The 22,379-nt window shown below is 44.6% G+C and overlaps 1 protein-coding gene across 1 annotated transcript in view; it reads right to left on the bottom strand.

The window, feature by feature from the left end:
* Positions 1-22,379, bottom strand: part of OLFM2 (olfactomedin 2) — a 178,153-nt gene that overhangs the window by 44,843 nt on the left and 110,931 nt on the right. The window contains exon 3 of the mRNA XM_063119280.1: positions 8,658-8,813. Coding sequence (XP_062975350.1) covers positions 8,658-8,813 — 156 coding nt within the window. The remainder of the gene's footprint in view (positions 1-8,657; positions 8,814-22,379) is intronic.

The raw sequence follows: 22,379 nt of genomic DNA, 5'->3' as shown, positions 1-22,379 counted from the left end.
ATGACCAGGGCTGATAAGAGTTGTAGCCCAAAACATCTGGAGAGCACCAGATTGCAGAAGGTAGTGCTGGACAAAAAAACCATCCAGGCACAGGACAATGGTAGATGAAAGCAGAACAGATCAGCTAAATTGTGCTTAAGTTGAAAGGATGAACTAGAAGATCAAGGTGTTTATACAGGTATACTAACCAATCAGAATGCTGGGAGCCAGTTGGGTACAGATAAAGAGGTTGAGGAACAGGGGAAAGATGAAAGACTGTACTGCTGCACAGTTCTCCTCCCTTGGCATGACTGAATAGCTTTTTCCCCAGGGACAGAGACTGCCACCTTGAATCCTGTGGGTCTCACGTTCTGGTGCTGCATAAAGCACCAGAGCAGGGCCTCCTCTAAGCAGCCCTCTTGTCAAGTAACGGCCCTGAATGGCTCATAACTTGGCGTGCACTTGTATCTCTCATTTGCTGGCATGCACGACTCATTAGAGGGGCAATCATGGACTTTGGCAGCCCAGGTTTTCTAATCAAGAGACCTTCCAAGGGGCCACCCCCATCCCAGCTGTCTCTGGGATGCTGTAGCACTCACCGGCTTCCCGTTCCCCTTTCAACCATGCACCAGATGCCCATTATTCTCAGCAAATGTCTCTAATCACTGTGGCGGGGTTGAAAAATTACCGGGAAAGGTAATTGAATGGCAAAGGGCCCAGAATATGGATGGTCTGTGTTCATTTATCAGCAGCACCGATTCCTCCTCTGCAGGTGCCTGGGGCTTGTTGATTTGCTGGGATTTTAATTGCAAATATGATGCTCTTCTGGCTGATTCATGAGTTCAGTTTGCAGGCAGAGACTACTGAGAGCAACCAGCTCTGAGGCCAAGCAATCAGTTCCCTGGCTCACCTTCTACAGAATATGCCCTCACTCTCAGGAAAGGCCAGCGTGAAATTGCTGTAGCCAAGTGAAATTCTGGTTGCTGCTAAAAGATCCAGGAAGAGATAGTGACCACGACTAGTGCTATTCAAGAGCTACTTTACATCTTCCAGGTGGGCACCCAAAATATGTAAGACCCAGGAAGAGATATTGACCACGACTAGTGCTATTCAAGGGCCACTCCACATCTTTCAGGTGGATACCCTGAAGAGATACTTACCATGTCTATTGCTAATCAATGCCCACTTCACTTAGTCCAACATGTGATAAGTCAGCCCTGCTCTGTTCAGGTGGCCCAAATTGCACACAAGGGGGATGCTAAAAACAACAACCCAGTGTGGCTGTTCCCAGGGTTTGCTTGGAGATGTCACTTTGCCATCAGCCAAAGGGAAGAGGTGGTGTAACTAGTGATGCATTTTGAAGTACAGGTGCTCATCAACACAGTCCCCGTAGTTATGCTCCCAAGGGGAGTTCAAAAATGTTGGCAGTTGAATCGACCTATATCAATAACAAGATATTGTTGCTGGGAAAACCCATTAACCCTGAGCTACTGTGAGGACTGCTCAGATGGAACATGGACATCTGATGGGGGTAGCAGATGATATCATCCCTGCTAAACAAAAAGTTCCAGAGCTTCGGCCCTGTGAGCCCTGACTCCACTACACCACTGGTTACAACTTATAAAATGCATGAATCTTAACATACTAACATCCTCTCTGCCTCTATGCAAAATGTGAATTTCTTGTAGATTGTCATGATAATGCCAATCTCTTCATTGGCTTCCAATTCACTTCAGAATCCAATATAAACTTCTCCTGTTGACCTACAAAGCTTTTCACTGTCTAGCTCCTTCCTATCTCTCCTCTCTCATCTCACACTATTGCCCCGCTCGTGCTATTCGCTCCTCTGATGCCATGTTTCTCGTCTGCCCAAGGGTCTCTCCTTCCCTTGCTCGGCTTCGTCCATTTTCTTCTGCTGCCCCTTATGCCTGGAACGCTCTTCCAGAACATTTGAGAACAAAGCTCAGCTAAAAACTTTTCTTTTTCCTAAAGCTTTTAAAACTTGATTTTGTTCTGACTTTATACTGTTAGTTTTACCCTACCCTGTGCCTGTTTGCATTCTCTTCCCCTCCTTATTGTTTTACTATGATTTTATTAGATTGTAAGCCTATGCGGCAGGGTCTTGCTATTTACTGTTTTACTCTGTACAGCACAATGTACATTGATGGTGCTATATAAATAAATAATAATAATAATAATAATAATGCCAAGATGAGTTTTTTTTTTACATGATTTGATTTTTTTTGTAAAACAATTAAGAACATCTTGCAAAACTCTAAATATGCCTTATTTAAAAGCAGAGCCAAAGGTTTAAAAGACATCTCATTCCATCTTTTTTGGGAGGGGGAAAAGGAGAACCAGACAAAAATATGTCTCATTGAATTCAGTGAGGCTTCCTCCCATGTAAAGGTGTTGAAGAATTGTAAAAATGAACCAAATTAGGGTGTGGGGAAGAAAGTCTGTTCATGAAACTTTCCCCCTCTCAAATTAATGAGTCAATTTCCGATCAAATCACTGTTTTCTTATTAGCTTTCACTGCTGCACGCTATAACTTATGAAGTGCTGTTATGTTTATGTATGTACACTTACGTTCATGTGCACTACAGTTAAGCTTTGTCAGGTTCCCAGATCTGTTTGTAGGCAAGGACTAGACACCAATGGCTGATAAGACAGCAAGTATCTGGAGCCAAGTGGGGAATTGACAACAGGCAGCCTGGAATAGCAGAGGGATACTCTATAGCTACCACCAGCAATGGACCTTGGAGCTATATCGAGAGAGCACAGTGGACCTTAGAGCCATAGTGCTAGTAGTGGCCCTGCATTGGCTTGCTTCCCAAGACCAGAAGGAGTCCTGTGTGATATCCTGGCTTGAACTACACACACATCCTTTTTCTGACCAGTGACCTGCATGGTGTTGCCGACTGTAGGAAATAAGTGCATAACCTAGTCATGGCATGTGTCAACAGCTGGGAACTCCCCCCCCCCCACAAACAAACAAATAAACACACAACAACAACAACCGGTTTTACAGGTGAGCATCATCAGTATGTATTAATGTTCAGGAAAGTTTTCTGAAAATAATACTGAGATGGTACCCAACTCCAACAACCATAAATGTCATTTACAGCAACTTTATTGAGCCTTGCTGAAGGGGTTGTGGTGAAAGAGGTACTTAAGTAGAGGTGGTGGGGCTGTCTCTCCACTTGACAGCTTATGAGGAATGGGATGCAGTCCTAAAGTCAATCACAGTAACAGAATCCCCCCCTAGGTCACCTCAGCTAGTGCTTCATCACAAATATTAGGGGCACGGACATCTTAGCCTTCACTGAAAACTGTGAGCTCTTTTGTTAGCAATGACCAATCATATGACTGCCAGATTTTGTAGAGCTGAAATGATATCCCTATGGTGGAGAATTGGTTTTGTAAAACCTGGAATATCATACTGGAAAAACCTCCTCATCTATTAAAAGAAAGCCAAGGTACTTATATTGATCTTAAGGAAATGCCAAAATCCATATTACTATAATACCTTTATTAGGTCAACCAAGAGAACACAAAAAAATGTGCAAGCTTTCAAGATTTCCATATTTCTTCAACAGGCAAGTTGGTATACAAGTGAGGCAGGGGATAAGAGAGAGGCAGGGGAGAGAGAGAGAGAGAGAGAGAGAGAGAGAGAAAAGATGATTTGATGGTTAAGCTCCATTGTATGCATGTTCAGAGTCCCAAAATGGAATGGGGGAGAAGGGGTCAGCAGACATTCATTTTTGGCTCTGCAGGGGGCTGTATTGACATTGTCTTTGCCCTGGGGTGGCTCCGAATCCGTGCTGCATCAGTTAGATGGCACAGCCACAGATTTGATGCCACCCCGGGCAAAGAGACGAAGATGTGCATCTGAAAAGTTGGGGACTTACCCTGGCTTTTCCAGCCAGAGCAAGGCCAGCCTGGCTCTTCTGTTAGTCTGTCCTTGCTTGGAACTACTCATGGGGCATTCCTGGGTGGAAGGGAACCTCCTATTGGTCACTGGAAGCGATGGGAGGAGGAGGAGGAGGGGGCAGGGGTGGCGAGCTTAATGACCATCAGACAACCTGCGCTGCCTCTGTTCATTAAGACAAGTTGCTGCCACTGGAGACCAATGGCGGCGGAGTGGTGCCAACCTAACATCATGAAGACAGCCCCCAGATCATGTGATGTTTTCAGGAAGGACCTGCAGCTCGCACTGGGGCTTCTAGGAGCCAGAAAGAGGAAAGGGAGATGTTGGGTACTTTATTTTTGAAAATATAAAATCTAGCTGTTGTCAGAAGTGTTTCCAGTGAGACTTTCTCCCAATATGGTGTCCATTTATCGCTCATGTTGATAGTAACCCAGTTTTCAATGTTATGAAGCAGTTCAATGAGAGAGAGATTTTTCACTTTTAGTTTTGATCTGGTTCTGGCCAGGACTCTCTGCCTCTTCAACCCAGTAGAACCAGGCAGCAGGACTACTTACTGCCAACATTTGGTTGAGATCATAGCTCCATTTAAACCACTGCCCTCCTCCTCCTCCTTCTCCTCCGTGAATTGCTTTATTGGTGGTTTCAGCGCTGCCTGGGCATTTCCTCAAACTGCCCCCACACCCCAGCTGCTCAGAGGGAATGGGGCCCTGTTTGTCCCTCCCCCTTTTGCCCTATTCCTCCTTGCCATCCCTTGATTTCCAAGCAGGGATCCCCTTGGGCTGTACTCCTGCTTCATGGACTGCGTTGCCCAGAGGTCCCTGGGGCCCACCACCTGCATGCTGTGATTAAAGTCAGCCAAGCCGTTTGCTACAGCTTTGACACTTAATCAATGTCTTGTCTTCTTCAGCTGCCAGGTTTGAGGCTGCACTGCTCACGCCTACATCTCCTTTGGCTGCATTACACAGCAAGGAGAGGTGCCAATTCCCTACACCGCAACAAGCTTTCTGTCCTTCTTGGGGATAATTCAGCAATCTTTGAAATTCCCTGGATACTTTGCAAACCCACAGTTCAGAGGGGTAGAGAATATGCCCCTCAAAGCATCCCTGGGTACCCAGACATATTCACTCAGGAAGGAAACATTTTCCTAATTGTCGGTATGGCTGGTGCAACTGCAGTTTCCATATTACTCCAGATCTTACTCCCAGATTGTTATTCACAGCAGTGGGTGAAGGCATGGGTAGGGGAACCTCCAGTCCATGAGCTGGATATGGCCCACAGGGCCTCCTTATCAGACTCATCCACCTTTCCCCAGGCACCTGGCCCTCTCCCTAGAGCCCCTTAAATTCTAATTAGCTCACCAGAGCTGGTAGAGAGCAAATTGCAGGGAGGGGAGATTAAAACTTACCTCCCTGCAGTCTCTATTCAGCTGATCAGAGGTTGAAGCTCAGCAGCAGGGAAAAGGGAATGTGGTTGAGTCCTGCCGCTGAACTGCCCATAGAGGGAGAGATCACTCTTTTCCTTTATAGCCATCTCTCTCTCTCTCTCTCTCTCGGCCCCACCAACTTTACACTTGGGCTCCACCCTCCACTGGTATGTATCCTCAACCACTTTTCCCCAGGGAACTGTGGACCTTCAGGGAGAGAATGTTCCCCACCTCTAATCTAGAGTAGGGCTAAAGGCTACGTCCTGCTAAGGAGGAGAGGGATTCTCAAGACTACTAATAGATAAACTTTGTACTGAAACAACCTATAATATGGAACAACGTCCATCTCTTTCTAAATTGCTGGTCGGGTTCTTGGAAGTTAACACATGGCCAGCCCAAATGGATCTACAGAGCCCTTTTGACAGCCAAAAGTATTATACTATCACATTGGAAGGACAAATCCACACCTCCCATAATGCAATGGATCGAGGACCTAATAAGACAATCAACTTTTGAATGGGTGTCCTATAGACGCAACTTGCAAGTGGATAAATAAACAGATATCTGGTCTGCTTTTCTTGAAACCTCTCTCCGTTTGTTGTTTTTGTCTTTAAATGAACGGTGCACATGATGGAAAATAATGATATTTCTATATATGTAATATAGTTTGTTTCTTTGTTTCTTTTTCATGATGTATTTTCTGTTCTGTTTTGTTGATATTCACACACACACACACACACACACACACACACACACACACACACACACACAATATAAATAAAAAGACTACTATATTCTTTTAACTGGAGTTGCCAGGCATTGAATCCGGGACCTCCCGCATGCAAAGCATTGTGCTCTGCCATTGAAGTATAGTTCAGTGTTGGAATTCCTGACCACAAAGTGTGGAGATGGCCACCAACTTGGATGGCTTTAAAAGAGGATTAGACTAGGGTGACCATATGAAAAGGAGGACAGGGCTCCTGTATCTTTAACAGTTGTATTGAAAAGGAAATTTCAGCAGGTGTCGTTTGTATATATGGAGAACCTGGTGAAATTTCCTCTTCATCACAACAGTTAAGGCTGCAGGCGCCCTGCCCTCTTTTAAATCTGGTCACTCTAGTATAGCTCCTACAGTTTAACTGTGGTGATGAAGAGGAAATTTCACCAGGTTCCCCATATATACAAACGACACCTGCTGAAATTTCCTTTTCAATACAACTGTTAAAGATACAGGAGCCCTGTCCTCCTTTTCATATGGTCACCCTAGATTAGACAAACTCACGGAGGATAAGATGATCAATAAATACAAGGGGTCATATAATGGGCCTGTTCAGATAGCACACTAAGCCATGGTTAGGCTGCTAACCCTTTTGCAGCAAATGGTTCATTCGCATGTTTAAACTGGGGTTATGTAGCCATCATGGTTAGGAATGGTTCACACAACATGCTAAGGCGACCTTGTTTAGAAGACACGCTAAGCCACTGTAGTTATGCATTTTGAGCTAAACCTTTTGGCTTAGTGTGTTATGTGAACCATGACTTGGTGTGTCATGTCAACCATTTCCAACCATGGTGGCTACATAACATGCACGCTAACCATTTGCTGCAAAAGGATTAGAAGCCTAACCAGGGCTTAGCATATTGTCTGAACAGTGTCATTATCTCCAGTATCAGAAGCAGTGCACCTCTCAAAACCAGTTGGTTGGAAACAACAGCCAGAAAGGGCAAAGTCACAATTAACTCAAAGCCAAGAAATACCAAACAAGAATCCATATAGAACAGGCTCACTTTTTCAGCACATTATAAAAATGTGCTCCAAATCAATCAATCATCAGATGACTTGCAGTGGGGGAGGAAGAGAGGATAACCTTCTACTTGTCATTCACTAAATGCCTCTCCAAATTATTCTATGCAAAATTGATCTTCCTTACGATGATGACCCACTCTTGCAGAGTTCTCATGGTCAGTGAAGTACTCCCTACTGGTTGTCATATATATATATATATATATATATATATATATATATATATATATATATAAGCATTCTCAGTGACAAATGTCACAATATGCAAATCTTGTAAATGTATGCAGATGTAATTGATTAATCAATTCAAACTCATGTACTGACAGCCCTAACTGGTATTGATTGCACAGTTTGATTAGCAATTCATTTTTCTTTCCAATGTGCCCAGTGTTCAGAATGATTTGTTTTCTCTGTATAATCACTTGAGCATTGAAACGAATGTGATCAAGGAGAGCCCATATCTAAGTATATGACAGGTCCCCTCCCTGCCAGCTCCCCTACTCCAATCAATCTTTATATAAATTAGATCTGCCTAAAGCACTGCTTGTTATTATTATTAAGACTACCTTCATCATGATCCCAAGGTGGCAAATTGCAGAGAAAACATGTCAACCCTTCCCTTACTCGGCTTCGTCCTTTTTCTTCTGCTGCCCCTTACGCCTGGAACGCTCTTCCAGAACACTTGAGAACTACAAACTCAATCACTGCTTTTAAAACTCAGCTAAAAACTTTTCTTTTCCCTATAGCCTTCAAATATTGAGTTTGTTCTGACTCTATACTGTTAGCTTCTCCCTACCCGGTGCCTGTTTACACTTCCCTGTGCCTGTTTGCATTCTCCTTCCCTCTTTATTGTTTACTACAACTTATTAGATTGTAAGCCTATGCGGCAGGGTCTTGCTATTTACTGTGTTATCTGTACAGCACCATGTACATTGATGGTGCTATTTAAATAAATAAATAAATAAATAATAATAATAATAATAATAATAATAATAATAATAATAATAGAGCTTGTCCCAATGGTGAATCACCATATCACTATAAAAAGCTCTTTATTTTTTAATGAAGATCAGTCTGACCTGAAACTAGATGTTATGGGGACTGTGTGACTGCTGCTGAAAGCACCATCCCATATAGGGATACGTGAACAAGCCATGTCTCACACCCAATTCCTGTTCATATTTCTGATTGCTGCTTGATCTGTGCTAACGAGAAAATTGTGCGATTTCCCCCAAATTCACACAACTATCCTCCATAGATTAAAGCAGAGCTTTCAGTATGTAGGGGTAAATTTTTCACAAAATCAAATTGGCGCAGTTGTGCAAATGGAACTCAAGCACGTGTCCAGGATTTGCGACCATTTTCAGCAGAAGGATTGCATGTACTATGAGCCAAAACCGAATTCTTGTGCATTCCTATTCCCTTATCACTCCTCCGGTGACATCTCATAAATTCAACACACACAATATGATATCATCCCATTATGGGTTTCCTTGCCCCCCCCCAAAGCAACAAATTACCTGGAAACCTTTAACATTCAGGTTTTTCTGACTGTCGGTGGCCACTTTCAGCCTGGAATCCAGCCCTTTCATCAGCAACTCAGTGTTACGGACATACTGCAAGTCCCGGTAGGTCCGAAGGTCCAGCACCTCCATGGACTGGGAGATGTTTTGCACCTGCTCAATGGAAAAAGAATAGAGAAATTAGACACACTGTCTATGGAATAGGCGGAGCCTCATTTTGGTGCCAGGTGAAAAGCTTTGGATTTCCCTAGCTATTTTTAAGCCTCTCTGAAGTTGTTCTGCACCAGTTTAGATGGTGTGGCTGCAATCCAAATGCACTTACTAGGAAGTAAGCCCCACTGAAGACAGTAGGATGTCATTCTGAGTAAATAGGCATAGGACTGCATGACACAATTATTTGTTATTATTTATACAGCATCATCTGCATGCTTAGTGCTTGACAGAATGAAAATGGGCAGTTCCAATTCAAAAATACAACACAGGAGATGCAACAGATGAAGGGGTGATAGGGGTTAGCAGGGAAGCAATAGGCATGTGTCCAATACATGTATTTTAAGTCTGGATACCTGTTGAGTTACTGTGGGGCACAAGATTATTTTTAATCTGTTGATGCTTTTATGTCGTTGTTGTTGTTGTTGTTATACTTTATTATTTGTTTTATTGTATTTTGTAAGGACACCCATGGAAAGGTGGGTGTCTGGGATGTGGGGAAGGCAGGATATAAATCTTAAAAACAAACAAAAGAAATACAGACATACACATAGACATGTCAGCAGAACCAGCCCTAGCATTAGACAGAGTGAAGCAATCACCTCAGGTGGCAGATGCTGGGGACTGGAGTAGCGAGTGGCAGTCAAGTGCTGGAGAATAGAGCCCCACACAGTTTGCCTTGCACTTCCTCAGCCAACCTCCAGCCCTCAGGAGTGGAGGAAGTCAGCGCTGAAGCAAAGTTGGATAGCCAGACTGCTCAGCTTTTGTGCATGGGGTGGGTGTGGGTGGACACCATCTTGTTCTTTGCTTCAGGCAACAAAAGTGTCTTGAGCCGGCTCTGCATGTGGGGCCTGTGAGGAACTTGTGTAGGGGGGAAAGGGAGGGTAAGGATTCCCCCCCCTTCTGACCCTCGCCTATTCCCTCCCCTCCATCTCATTCTGCCCTAAGTGGCAAGGAAACCCTAGGGAGTGGATCCTGCGGCAATGTAATTTGATGCTGGCCTTCTGCAGAGGTCTCTTAACCTGTCCCCATCAGGGGGTCAGGATGATGGGTGAGCTTGCCCCTTTGGGGCCCAGTGTGGAAAAACACAGACATACACACACTCTTTACTTTGTGATTGGTGACATATCTAAAAAGGGCACATTAACCACAAGCTTTTCCCTCTCTTCCTTTTAAAGTAAAAAGATGACCGTGATATCCAAACAAACACTTCCCCAAATTCACTCAGCACAAACTGGTCCTCTTGAACCAATATTTCACCAGGCCTAGTAATCTTTGGTTCTCTTAGCTATCCCATCCTATCCCACCTATCTTATACAATCTATACTGCTCTTGTAAGAAAAATCCTTATGGCAAATTAATCTAGCCATTTGCCTTAAAATAAGCTCAGATATATTGCCTTCTAAGCTTTCTACACCTGAACCCAACCGAACATCCAGTGCCAGCCAGCAAAGCACTTGTGTGTACATGCAACTCTCCACTCGTGGTCAAGGGTAACATGCAGATGCAACCCTCAACCACAGGATGGTGTTTTGTTGTTTTGTTTTTGCTGGGGAGGGGAGAAGGGAGTCATTTTAGCCTCCACAATTTGGGGCAAAACTCAGGTGTCTGTGCCATTGGTAGAGAACTTTCCTGCTTGGCTGGGCCTCACCATTGCCTGCCCTTTGCACCCATACTATAGCATTATATTCCCCAACTGGGTGCCCTTCAGATGTTTCGATTACAACTCCCAGCATTAAAACATAAGAAGAGTGATGCTGGATCAGACCATCTCATCCAGCACTCTGTTCACACAGTGGACAACCAGGTGTCGACCAAGAACCCACAAACAGGACAAAGGTGCAACAACATCCTCCCACCCATGTTCCCCAGCAACTGGTATATGGGCTTACTGCTTCTGATGACCATTTCTGACCATTGGCTGGGGCTAATGGAAGTTGATATCCAAAACATCTGAAGGTCACTAGGTTGGGGCAGGCTTATATAGACAGGCAGAGAGAATTTATTTTACATATAAGAAAAGCGAGATAAGAAAGGTTCATCCACCCACATATGTCTGAGCCCTTCTGGTGTTTCACAGACTAGATTGTCTTACATTCTTGGTTCAGCAGACACACAATGTAGTCTCCTCTTTGGAGAGCTGAGCTGGAACCTGCAGTCTGTAGCACCAGCTGGAATTCAAGCTCCCTTTCCCTGCTTTGCACCCATGAAATATGGATGATAATGTAACCACCCTGAGCTGAATACTGATTAGAGCTGGGGAGAAGTGGAGAAAGAAGCTGCCTAAGCTCACCTTTCAAAGTAGCTGTGTTGAACCTCTTTCAGCCCGAAGGACAAATCCATTTCGGCAGTGGAGGCTGGGGGATCTGATGTTAGTGCAGTAGAGAAGCTGCTCCAAGTTTCAGTCAGAACTCTAAAGGAGCTATCCAATATGCTTCAACACCTTGGATAGCTCCCTGAGATGCCTGTTATCCAATGCACTTTAGATAGCTCCTTTAGAGGCCTGCTAGCTAGTGCACTTCAGCACCTTGGATAGCTCCCTCAGAGACCTGTTCTCCACTACGCTTCAGCACGTTGGATAGCTCCCTTAGATGCCTGCTATCCAAAGCACTTCAACACTTTGGATAGCTTCTTCAGAGTTTTGAATGGTTCTAACTGAAACCCAAAGAGGATTCAGAATCCCACTGGCATTGGAGCCACCAGCCTCCACTGCATTTCAAAGAAACTCTCAGGGGCCATATTCCATGGGTAGCTGGGGCCAATGTCAAAAGGAGGAAAGGACAAAAGCACTGGGGGGGGGGGAAATCATATTTTAGCTTCAAGCCCTTACTATTAGTAACTAAGATGGAGCATGGGGACAGACTGCACAAACAGCAAGGAGACCACCAAACTATCAGTGATTGAGGCAAATGGGTTGGTCCAAGGGAAGGGGGCATGGCCACCTGGGGAACCCTGAAGGGTCTAGGATCCTATGCAGGCCACATCTGGCCCACAGGCCTGAGGGTCAACACCCCTGTTTTCAAGGAAGGTTTTGGGATTATGATGGAAGCCCCCAAAGGATGCTCTAGAGGGCAGAAATCTTACCTGAATTTGGCACCATCCCATAACAGCATCACAGGCCTCCAGGAGAGTGCTAACACTGGCATGCCAAGACTCATATGACCCCACTGAGGAGGAACTGGTACAAATTTTATCCTAAAGTGTCTGGCTGCTACCAAAAACAGTCATCATACAGTTAATTTCCCCCTCTGTCTCCTCCCCAATTACCCCCTTGTCCTCATGTCACAACATTCTTGGATTCCCCGTCCCTTCCTCCACATCACTGGCTGGGGATGAAAGGGGACATGGAAATGTGGGACATTGTGCCATTGGGGTCAGTTCCCCAGATGTTGGAGCACAATGGCGAGTATCCCCAGCCATGCCATGCTGACTGGGGCTGGTGGGAATTGCAGTCTAACAACAACTGGGGACCCTAAGTTGGGAAAAGTCTGTTAACCCAACAACAACCCATGACTAGCCACTTGGTTGTTTAGCTTCTAAGGAAACACAGAAGAGGCTGGCACTCTCTCCTGCTTGTGCACGGCAGCCCATGGGTTGTTTCACCCTTGGGCTACTGTGTCATGTGAACCCGTCATTGTGAGATGGGGAAAAAAACACGGGTGCTTGGTGTTTGCTTTTAACAGCAGCTACACTTTGGGGGGTAATATCTAGTTTAGCCCTGAGCAAATCTGGCTGGTGCACTTTGGCAATATTTCTATGGATGCTGGGGATGTATCTACCCTTTGGACAATTTCCCAAGCAGTGTGCTTCCTTCCACCCAGGCTGAGCACGTATAAGTTATGGTGGTTGTTATGACGGTGTAGCAGAGGATGTATCTTCTCCCCCATGCCCCTTGGAGTATAGTAGGGGTAGAGAACCTCAGGTCAAGGGGCCAAATGCAGCCCTCCTGGCATCCCAATCTGACCTTCTGCACAGGCCTCTGTACCTCTCCTCCAACCACAGACTGTTCTGTGGTCTCCCAGCTTTTCTGCAGTTTTTTCCCCTTTCTAAAAGACTGAAAAGCCTCTCTCCTTAAGGATTCGTTACTGGCAGTAAGAGCTTTAAGGTACAATATGCTGCTATTTTGACTCCACCCCTTTTGATTTTTGGCCCCTCCCCTTTCACCCTTGGCCCCGCCCACCACTGGAATGCAGCTCCTGAGAGCTTCTCTGAAATGGAATTCATCCCTCAGGCTGAAAAGAGGATCCCCACTCCTGGGAGTATGGCATTGCTGGGCCTGAGATCAGTCCTCTTCTATAGCTTCCTCAATTAAGAAGGTTGAGCGGTTAATTAGCAACTGGATAAAAAAGATCCTGTTGTGATGAAAGCAGTAGAGCCTTTCTTCTTCTTCTTCTTCTTCTTCTTCTTCTTCTTCTTCTTCTTCTTCTTCTTCTTCTTCTTCTTTAAAAAAAGCATAACCTAATTAATCCAGTAGAGGGAGATAGTGCAAATGAGAGTCTGAGAGCAGAACAACAAACATTTAAATTAGGAGAAATCAGGCATCAATTTAGTTTGGTCCACTACAGGGAAGGACATCCATAATGAAAAGGCAGAGATTCTCCACAATCATCAGGGCTTCAAACTTGAAATAAATGTTTCATATACATATTTTAAAGTAATTTATTCGGTTCTGCTTGTACAGCCTTCCTCAACCTGGGGCGCTCCAGATGTGTTGGACTACAACTCCCAGAATGCCCCAGCCAGGCTGGGGCATTCTGGGAGATGCAGTCCAACACATCTGGAGGGCCCCAGGTTGAGGAAGGCTGTGCTAGCACATGCTGTAGGAATGATGCAGAGTCCTGAAGCACCTACTCTAAGACTGCTGAACATCCTGCTTACATACATGTACACTCCGTGCATTTGCATCAGGCATCACCCACTCCTTAGCAAGCTTCTCCCCATAGTGAACAGGGACTAGAATCCTGCATGCATTGAAATAATAATTAAAATAAAGAATTTCAAGACGTTTTGGTTCTGCAGCAAATGTAAGACTTTGAACTACCAGCACAGCGTAAGAGGGGCTATGTAACGCCACAGCTGCAGTCTCCCAAAATACAATTCATAAATTATTATTATTTATTATATTTTTATACCTCCCCATAGCCTAGGATCTCTGGGCAGTTTACATAAGGTTAAAACAATTAAAAACAGTATACAAATGTTTAAACCACAAAATCATACAACATACAAAGAAACATACGTCTAAAAACAATAAAGAGTACAGTTAAGCAAGAATTGGACTATATTCTTCAGTCTAGTGTCTCTAGTCCACATGATCTCAGTAGTTTCCCCTGATCAAAGAAACAAACATCCTAAAAGTGATGAGCAAAATCCAGAGAAAGACAGACTTACATCACATTATGATCAATGGGTAAGTGATTAAGGGCACAGAAGTCCCGTTAATGGCTATTTTTCTGTTTAAACATGCGTAGGATTGTGCCTTAAGTGTCTTTGCAGATTAGCCTTTTCTCATGCCATGGTCCTGATTCATTCACAAAATTTTACCAGGGTCATAGAATCATAGAATAACAGAGTTGGAAGGGGCCTCCAAGGCCATTGAGTCCAACCCCCTGCTCAATGCAGGAATCCACCCTAAAGCATCCACTTCCTTCAACTTATAACCATCCCATCTCTCTCTCCCTCTCCCTCTCCCCCCCTCTCTCCTTCCTTCCTTCCTTCCTTCCTTCCACAAATATATATGGGAGTTAAAAACAGATTAGCTACATAACATCTTTTGATTGGTAATGCTAGAATCCTCCCATCTGGAAGTGCTGTAGCTTTCTCTGGATTGGGGCCAAGAAATCATCCTCAAGTGACCTTGGAATCAGCAACTATAAGAAGTTTGGCATTTTTTAAAAAAATCTTCAAATAAAGATCTCTGTGGTTCATCCTGACCTTCTGGTTCATGTGGTGGTACATCAATATTCACCTCCATTCCCCTGAACAACTTGAAGGGGGCAGCAAAGGCAAATTGCTTAATTAGGTAAACACTAGACAGACCAAACCAGAGAGGTCTAGCCTGGGAGAAGCTGCAAGGAAGTTATATGAACCAACGTTTTGATTTTAGGCCTAGGTTGCGAGCAAGCAAAGACCTACGGAAAGGGGAAATCAGCAAAAATAGGCTATAGGCTCATGTCCCCAGCAGGTATAACAACGCAGAACAAGTTGGGAAATTTCAGTGAGCAAAGAAGACAACAGGAAATACCCTATTTCTTCAATTCTAAGACACACATTTTTTCCCATATAAACATCTCTAAGAATGGGGTGCGTCTTCGAATCGCGGGTATTTCTTAGGGTTTTTTTTTTCTGTTGGTGGTACTGAAATTAGTGTGCGTCTTACAATCGATGGCGTCTTGCAATCGAAGAAAAGCAGGATATGAAAACAAGAGGTTGTTATTTGGATTATGAGGCAGAATCTTCGAGGAGGCCACACATTGTAGGGTGACCATATGAAAAGGAGGACAGGGCTCCTGTATCTTAGAAAAGAGGATTTCAGCAGGTGTCATTTGTACGGTTGCAGCACCTGGTGTAATTCCCTCTTCATTACAACAGTTAAAGCTGCAGCAGCCCTGCCCTCTTTAATATCTGGCCACTTTAGTATAGCTAAAGGTACAGGAGCCCTGTCACCCTTTTCATATGGTCATCATAACAAATCCTATTTTAGTCCATCAGAGTATAGTAACCAATTACATCACTGTCACATTCAGATTTAAAATTATGAAGTAAAGGGAAGATACTGGATGGGTCCACTCCCGGCAGGGATTAACCTCTGCTAGCAGAAAGGTGTATTGATAATCTCTGCACTATGTTTCGTCACATTTTCCTTTTCTGTTTTCAACACCATGGTACCATTTTCTTTTTATACTCCTAAAAAAAGGTATTTTACTCAGTTTTTAGAATAATGAATACACAAATAATTAAACAAACTAACAAATATTGGGAGCAATTTCCAGTAAATCAGAAACAATATATGGTTCCTCAGTGATTGAAAGTAAATCCAGCTCATTCATCTAAAAATCTTTCCAGGGAGTATCATGTGTAATTGGTGCACGCTGTTCTTTTGCCTCATTTATTACATAATCTGGAAAACAGAACCAAGAACTGGCAAAAGTGTTCATGTCTTGTTATCCCCTGAGTACTTAATTGGCTAGTGAGATTTTCTATACTTCTCTTAACTATATTTGCTTTTTGCTAACACACAATTTAAAACTTAATCTACATATATAAGCATCGATTCATCAAGTGTACATGACTCAGTGCTTCCTTGCACCAATGCTGGCCACATCTCTATGCTAAGTTATCTGGCAAGTAGAAGGGGCTTGCCCCAAGTGACCCTGATATTTTGATTAATTGGATAAAATAGGTATAAATTATTCCCTTCAAACTGATAGAGTCCGTTTTACCATTTCAGAACATGTCCAAGCTGTGCAGCTGCTTTGGTTAGAGGAGCTGCCAATGGTGGCTTCCTCTTCTGCCAAAGGATAAGAGGCATCAAAATGGGAAGGCAGATGAAATGCCTCCATGTTGGCTGCTGCCAAGTTGTTACATGTTTGGGGGGATTTTGATTTTCATTACCAGAGGGCAATCTCATTTGTAGGTCTTAGCCATAAATCAAAGGGAACTGGCTCTCAGAACATATTCTACTCATTGGTGCACTAGTATGGTGTGGTGTAGTGTAGTTGCTAAGGTGTTGGACTGAGAGTCAGGGGATCCGGGTTCTAGTCCCCACTCGGCCATGGAAACCCACTGGGTGACCTTGGGCCACTCACAGACTCTCAGCCCAGCCTACCTCACAGGGTTGTTGTTGAGAGGATAAAATGGAGAGGAGGAGGAGGATTATGTATGCCGCCATGGGTTCCTTGGAGGAAAAAAGGCAGGATAGAAATAATAATAATAATAATAATAATAATAATAATAATAATAACAACAATAACAACAACTTCTGGATACACTCCCCAGCCCCTGTCAGACTCAAAGTTAGTAGTTCCCATCCTCTATTATTTTGGTGTCTCCAGATGTTTTGGATCACAACTCCCATCATTCCTTGCCACGACCATGCTGCTCGGGGCTGATGGGAGTTAGAGTCCAAAACATCTGGCGGTCACCAGGTTTGGGAAGATTGCTCTATGTGCCATCGTTCTCTCACCTTCAGCTAGTCTAGGTTAAGGAGGAAACCCAAGCTCCTTGGATCCCCAAATAACCCAGGACTGTATTCCTCACAAGCATCAGTTCCTTTCTCATCTCGTCACACACTGCAGCACAATGTCCATAGCCCCAGGTTAAGAGTCACTGCACGAAGATATTTGCAAATGCAATTTGCTTGCTCAATGGCTGTGTGTGGTGTCTCGGCTGGCGCAGCAGCCAACTGCACCAGTTCCAGCTGAACAGACAGTTAGGAGAGTTAGTTGAAGCAGCGGAGGCATCGAAGACAACATCTCTGGTCGGAGATACACCTAAGCCTGTAGTCAGATTTATGCAGAATGTTGTCAAACAGTTACAAGTAGTGCTGTGCTGAATCTTGCCCCCTATTTTTGGGAAGTATTTTTCTCCCTGCAAAAGAGTCTTTGTTTTTTTCCTGCCTCTTTCACAGGGAGGGGGAGAATTTCAGAGAAGTTTTCTCCTTGGGGAGGGGGACAGCATTTCCACATACCTTTTAAAAGTGTAGCTGGTTGTTTAGCAGGGGTGTGTGTGTCTTCTTTCTGCTCTTTAAAAACAAACCAAGCCAAAACACTCCCAGCACTTGAAGGAGCAAGGCAGTTCTTCCTGAACGCCTCTTGGAGACCATGTGTCACCCTCTCCAATAGGTATTCAGGAAGAATACCAGGAGTGTTTTTTAAATAATAATAATAATAATAATAATAATAATAATAATAATAATAATAATAATACACTTCAAAACTTCTCACACTTAAAAAAGTTGTGTAGAAACCAGAGTTCCCATCCCCTGAAATACTGAAACTGGAATAATGGAAATTTTCGGCATAGCACTAGTTAGTTACAAGCTCAGAGAAGTGTTTCCAGATTCTTAGGCTGTAATCCTATATTTCCAGCCTTCTCCAATCTGGTGCCTTGAGTTTTTTTCAGCGACAACTCCCATCAGTCCTGTCCAGCATGGCATGTGACAAGGGTTGATGGGAACTGTAATCCAAAACATCTCAAGAGCACCAGGTTGGGGAAGGCTTATATACTCCCTTACCTGGAAAATAAGCCACTGAACTCAATGAGGTTTAGTACTGTCATGCTTGTAAAGAAACTTCATTCATCTGATATTGCAATCAAATACTTTCCAGTTAAGCTATAGGGTTGTTGTTGTTTTAAGAAATAATATCAGATGAATTTGCGTGCTCGAATTTAATGTAAAAAAGAAATCTGATTTTTTCTATAACTTCATGAGTCCAACTATGTGGAGCATCAAGATCTCTAATATCACTCCCCCATGTTAGTTCTTATAGCAAGGTTGGGGGATGTGTGGCCTTCCAGATGTTGTTGGGCTGCAACTCTCAGCAGACCTCCCCATTGGCTTTGCTGGCTAGGGATGATGGGAGTTGCAGTCCACAAAACAACTGCAGGAGCCTGGTCTTACGTGATCTGTAAGATACTGTACTTTATTCAAGGTCTTTCCCCTTTCAGTCCTGCATCAGCAATAGCATATCTTTTCCCCCTTTTTGTTGGACAAGAAGGAAGGGGACTTTCTCAACAGTTCCTGCCTCCTGGAGGGGATAGGGAGACTTGAAAGGAAGGAAGTTTAGGATGTCCATATGGAATGGAGGACCAGGCTCCTGTATCTTTAACAGTTGTATAGAAAACGAAATTTCAGCAGGTGTCATTTATATGCATACAGCACCTGGTGAAATTCCCTCCTTATCACAACTGTTAAAGATACAGGAGCCCTGTCCTCCTTTCCATATGGTCACCCTAATGAAAGGTACTTACAGAACAGTTGGAAAATAGCACTTATACAGAAGGGTCATGTAGAAAGCATATTGCTCCTTCACCACTACCACTCCACCACCCTGCCGTCCCATTACCCTTGTCAGAATGGAACAATGTCAAATTGTGACTCTGTAGAAAGCCAAAACACAAGCAACTCTGGTCACAAGTGCCATTCTGCCACGCCCGGCTTAGCCTGGACGTGGGGAGGCGTTTGTGGGTGGGGGAGAGGATGAGACGTGCCCACCAACTATTAGATGGGCACATCACGGTGCCACTTGGCTGGGAGGGTTCATAAATAAAAAATCACCCCTCCCAGTCTCATCTTTGCTGCACAGATCCCTCCCTCCCTCCCTCCCTGTATGCAGTGTGGGCTCACTGGTTGCCATTAGGAGGCCAAATAGGATTTTTTTTACTCTTGTACTGAATTGTGCATGAGTTTTTTTCACCTACTTCACCCTGTAAGGCAGCTTGGGAGTATTAAATAGGTTAATTTGTTGATTCAATTTGGTCACATTTCATTTGGCGCTAGGTACGAGCATCCAGAGCGGAATTGGTGAGCATTCATAGGCACTGTTCAGGGTGAGTGGTAAGATCAGAGGCTCCCAGCTTTGAGCTCCATGGCCTAGCTGGAGAGATAAGGCTTACCTTTGGGGCCAACCCTACTCACCCACTCTGAGCCTTGTGGCCTGAGTTGGGGGTGACAAAGGAAGGTCTCCCTACCCCACAATGGGCAAGCCCGTGTGAAGGCAAATGGTGCAGCACTTGCCCACGGGCCATGAATGGCTTGGTTCCTGATAGGATTCCTACCCTTTTGCAGATCGTTAACAAATGTGTCCCCATTTAAACCCAGCTATTCTCGTCTTGTCTCATTATTTATCGACCTACGCACCACAAACGAACTGTTAAGTAGGAGCAGCAGAAGCACCCCAGGCCAGCCCACATGAGAAGAGTAATTGAACAGGGAAGGATTTGCTAATACAGTCAAGAGGGAGATAAAACAGGCACCAACAGCTGGGAGATGCAATTGGACAGGTTCCAGTTCAAGCCATGACACAAATTAATACCAGGGGATGATGATTAAACATGGGTGCAGGTTGCCAAGAAAGGTGTGGAACTTCCATCCCATTCCACCTCCAAATCAAGATGAAACACCCTTGTAAAAGACACATGTTCTGACAGATTCAGAAACTGGAAAAGGCAGCCAAGAGGTCATTCACCAGCTCATCTATCCTTCTAACACATATTGAATTCCAGCAGATATTTATTGGACAGTTCAATCAACTGCAGGGACACTTTGTACAGCCATCTGGGCAGTTTCAGAATTTTGGATGTCGTGAGGGTTTGGTTGGGTCTGGCCCTCATGGACCCAACCAGATGAGCCTGGCAAGAGGGCAGACCTGTGCCTGAGCACTTGCAAACCTCTGCAAGCTCTCAGGCATGGGTCTGCCCGGGCTTCTTGGATCATGCTCTTTGCCCCCTTTCCTCCGCTGCATTAATGGTAAACCCCTTTTCATGGGGGTGGGCTGTAGTGGTGGTGGGGTGAGTGCTCACAAAGCCCTCACCAATTTCAGCAGTCCCTATTCAGAATCAGTGTCATGCTCACAGAACTTGTTGCCCTCATGGTGAGGCAATTGTAGCAACACAGGAAACTGTCCTTTACTCAGTCAAACCATGTATTGCCAACACAGACTGGCAGAGGCTCTCCAGGGTTTCAGGCAGGATTATTTCCAAGCCCTATCGGGGGATGCGGTGAGTTGAAACTGGGACATTTTGCTGGTACTCTACCATTGAGCTGTGGCCCCTCTCCAACTGGTGGCTCCTCAGGAGTGTAGATCCATTGGGTAGCCCATGCTGAGTTTGAGTGCTACTTCTGATTCCCTCAACATGTACTTAGCATGGATCTATTTCCGGGCTTGTCAAGAGACATTTTGCTGCCTGAGGCAGACCTGAAAATGTTGGTGAGGCCCAACAAACGCTGGTTAAGCCCAATGAATGCTGGTCCGGCTGAACAAATGCTGGCCAAGCCCAACCAGCTGCTCTGCTTCCACCTTATGGTGTACCGGACTATCTTGTGAGCCATCGGGGGAACTGGAGGAGATGACCCCAGGGACCCTAATAGCACTGCTGCTGGCTACTTGGCTGCAATGACAAGTACTGCTGTGGCAAAACAGAGGTGGCAGTCCTAGAATTCTAGGCAACAACCTCCAGACATTCTGCCATCAGCAGGCACACTTATCTATCCTTGGCATTCTCATTGGGTCATGGGGCAGGCAGACAGCCAATGACAGTGGGGCGGGGAGGGGCCTATACAGGTGGTAGCAGTGGGACGGGTGGGCAGCCCTGAAGGAGGCCAATAGCAGCAGCAGATGGGCAGAGGCGTGATCTTCCACCTTTCCCTATCCGCCTGAGCCAAGAGCCTCACCTTAGCTCATGGAAGGCCAGCCCTGAACTATGCTGGCTGAAAACAACCCAGATAACACAGAGACCCCAAGCTGGCCTTCCTCGAATGACTGTATGAATTCACTCCTAATTTGGTTCTGGGGCACTCATTAATCGACAATGAAAAATTCAGCTGGTCTGTATTACTGACGCATCTGACTGAAATTGCTGACATGTAAATTATATGGTAGCAGGAACTGATCTGAAGTGAAGTTCCACAAGCTGCCCTACATAGGACAGGCTTCAGGCAGACACTGCCAGAATGGCCTCTATGGGAACGGAGTTCCCCCTGCTGTATTTGTAACATGGAGAGCCTCTCCTCACACCCTTCTTTTGCATCATGTGAGAACATGAGAAGTGCCCTGATGGATCAGACCAAGGGTCCATCTAGTCCAGCACTCTGTTCACACAGTGGCCAACCAGCCATCAGCTAGGGACCAACAAGGCAGGACATGGTGCAACAGCACCTTCTCACCCACGTTCCCCAGCAATCTTGTATGTTTCTGGATGTGACTAACACTGGCATGGATCAATTCTACATCATGCAATCCTGGTGGGATGCATGGGTCTGGCAACAGTTGGTTGCAGGGACTCAATTTCCAATAGTTATTTATTTTATTTAAACATTTTTATACCAGCACCACCACCCCAGTTCAAAATTTCAAGAGCAGTTTACAATAACGAATAAAAACACAATCTGCACACATGCATGTATTGTAAGTACCAGTACTCCCGTTACAAAATATGCATTTTCTCATATAGAAGTGTGTGTGTGTGTGTGCGCAATGTATATAACATGCTATAATGAAAATTAGCCCTATTATTTCTAAGACATGGCACCTCCCAGCTGGATTTCTTATTGTCAGCCATGGGTCGTATATCATATAGGTAGGGTGGCCAAGTGTCCTCTTTTACAGAGGATAATGCTCTGTTTGAAGGACTTCCAGACAACTGACCTCTATTTTGGAAGCATCCTCAATTTGAAGGGCTGTCCAATCCATCAATGTACAGATTGTGTAAAATCCATTATGTCTATGTTTCACAGTTTGTCAGGTGCCTTTCATTCCATGATCCGCCCATCAAAGGAATTGGACTTTT

Source organism: Elgaria multicarinata, chromosome 3, assembly GCF_023053635.1.
Source record: "Elgaria multicarinata webbii isolate HBS135686 ecotype San Diego chromosome 3, rElgMul1.1.pri, whole genome shotgun sequence".
NCBI lineage: Eukaryota > Metazoa > Chordata > Lepidosauria > Squamata > Anguidae > Elgaria > Elgaria multicarinata.
The sequence above is the reverse complement of the archived record's forward strand: the minus strand, read 5'-3'. Positions and strand labels throughout refer to the sequence as shown.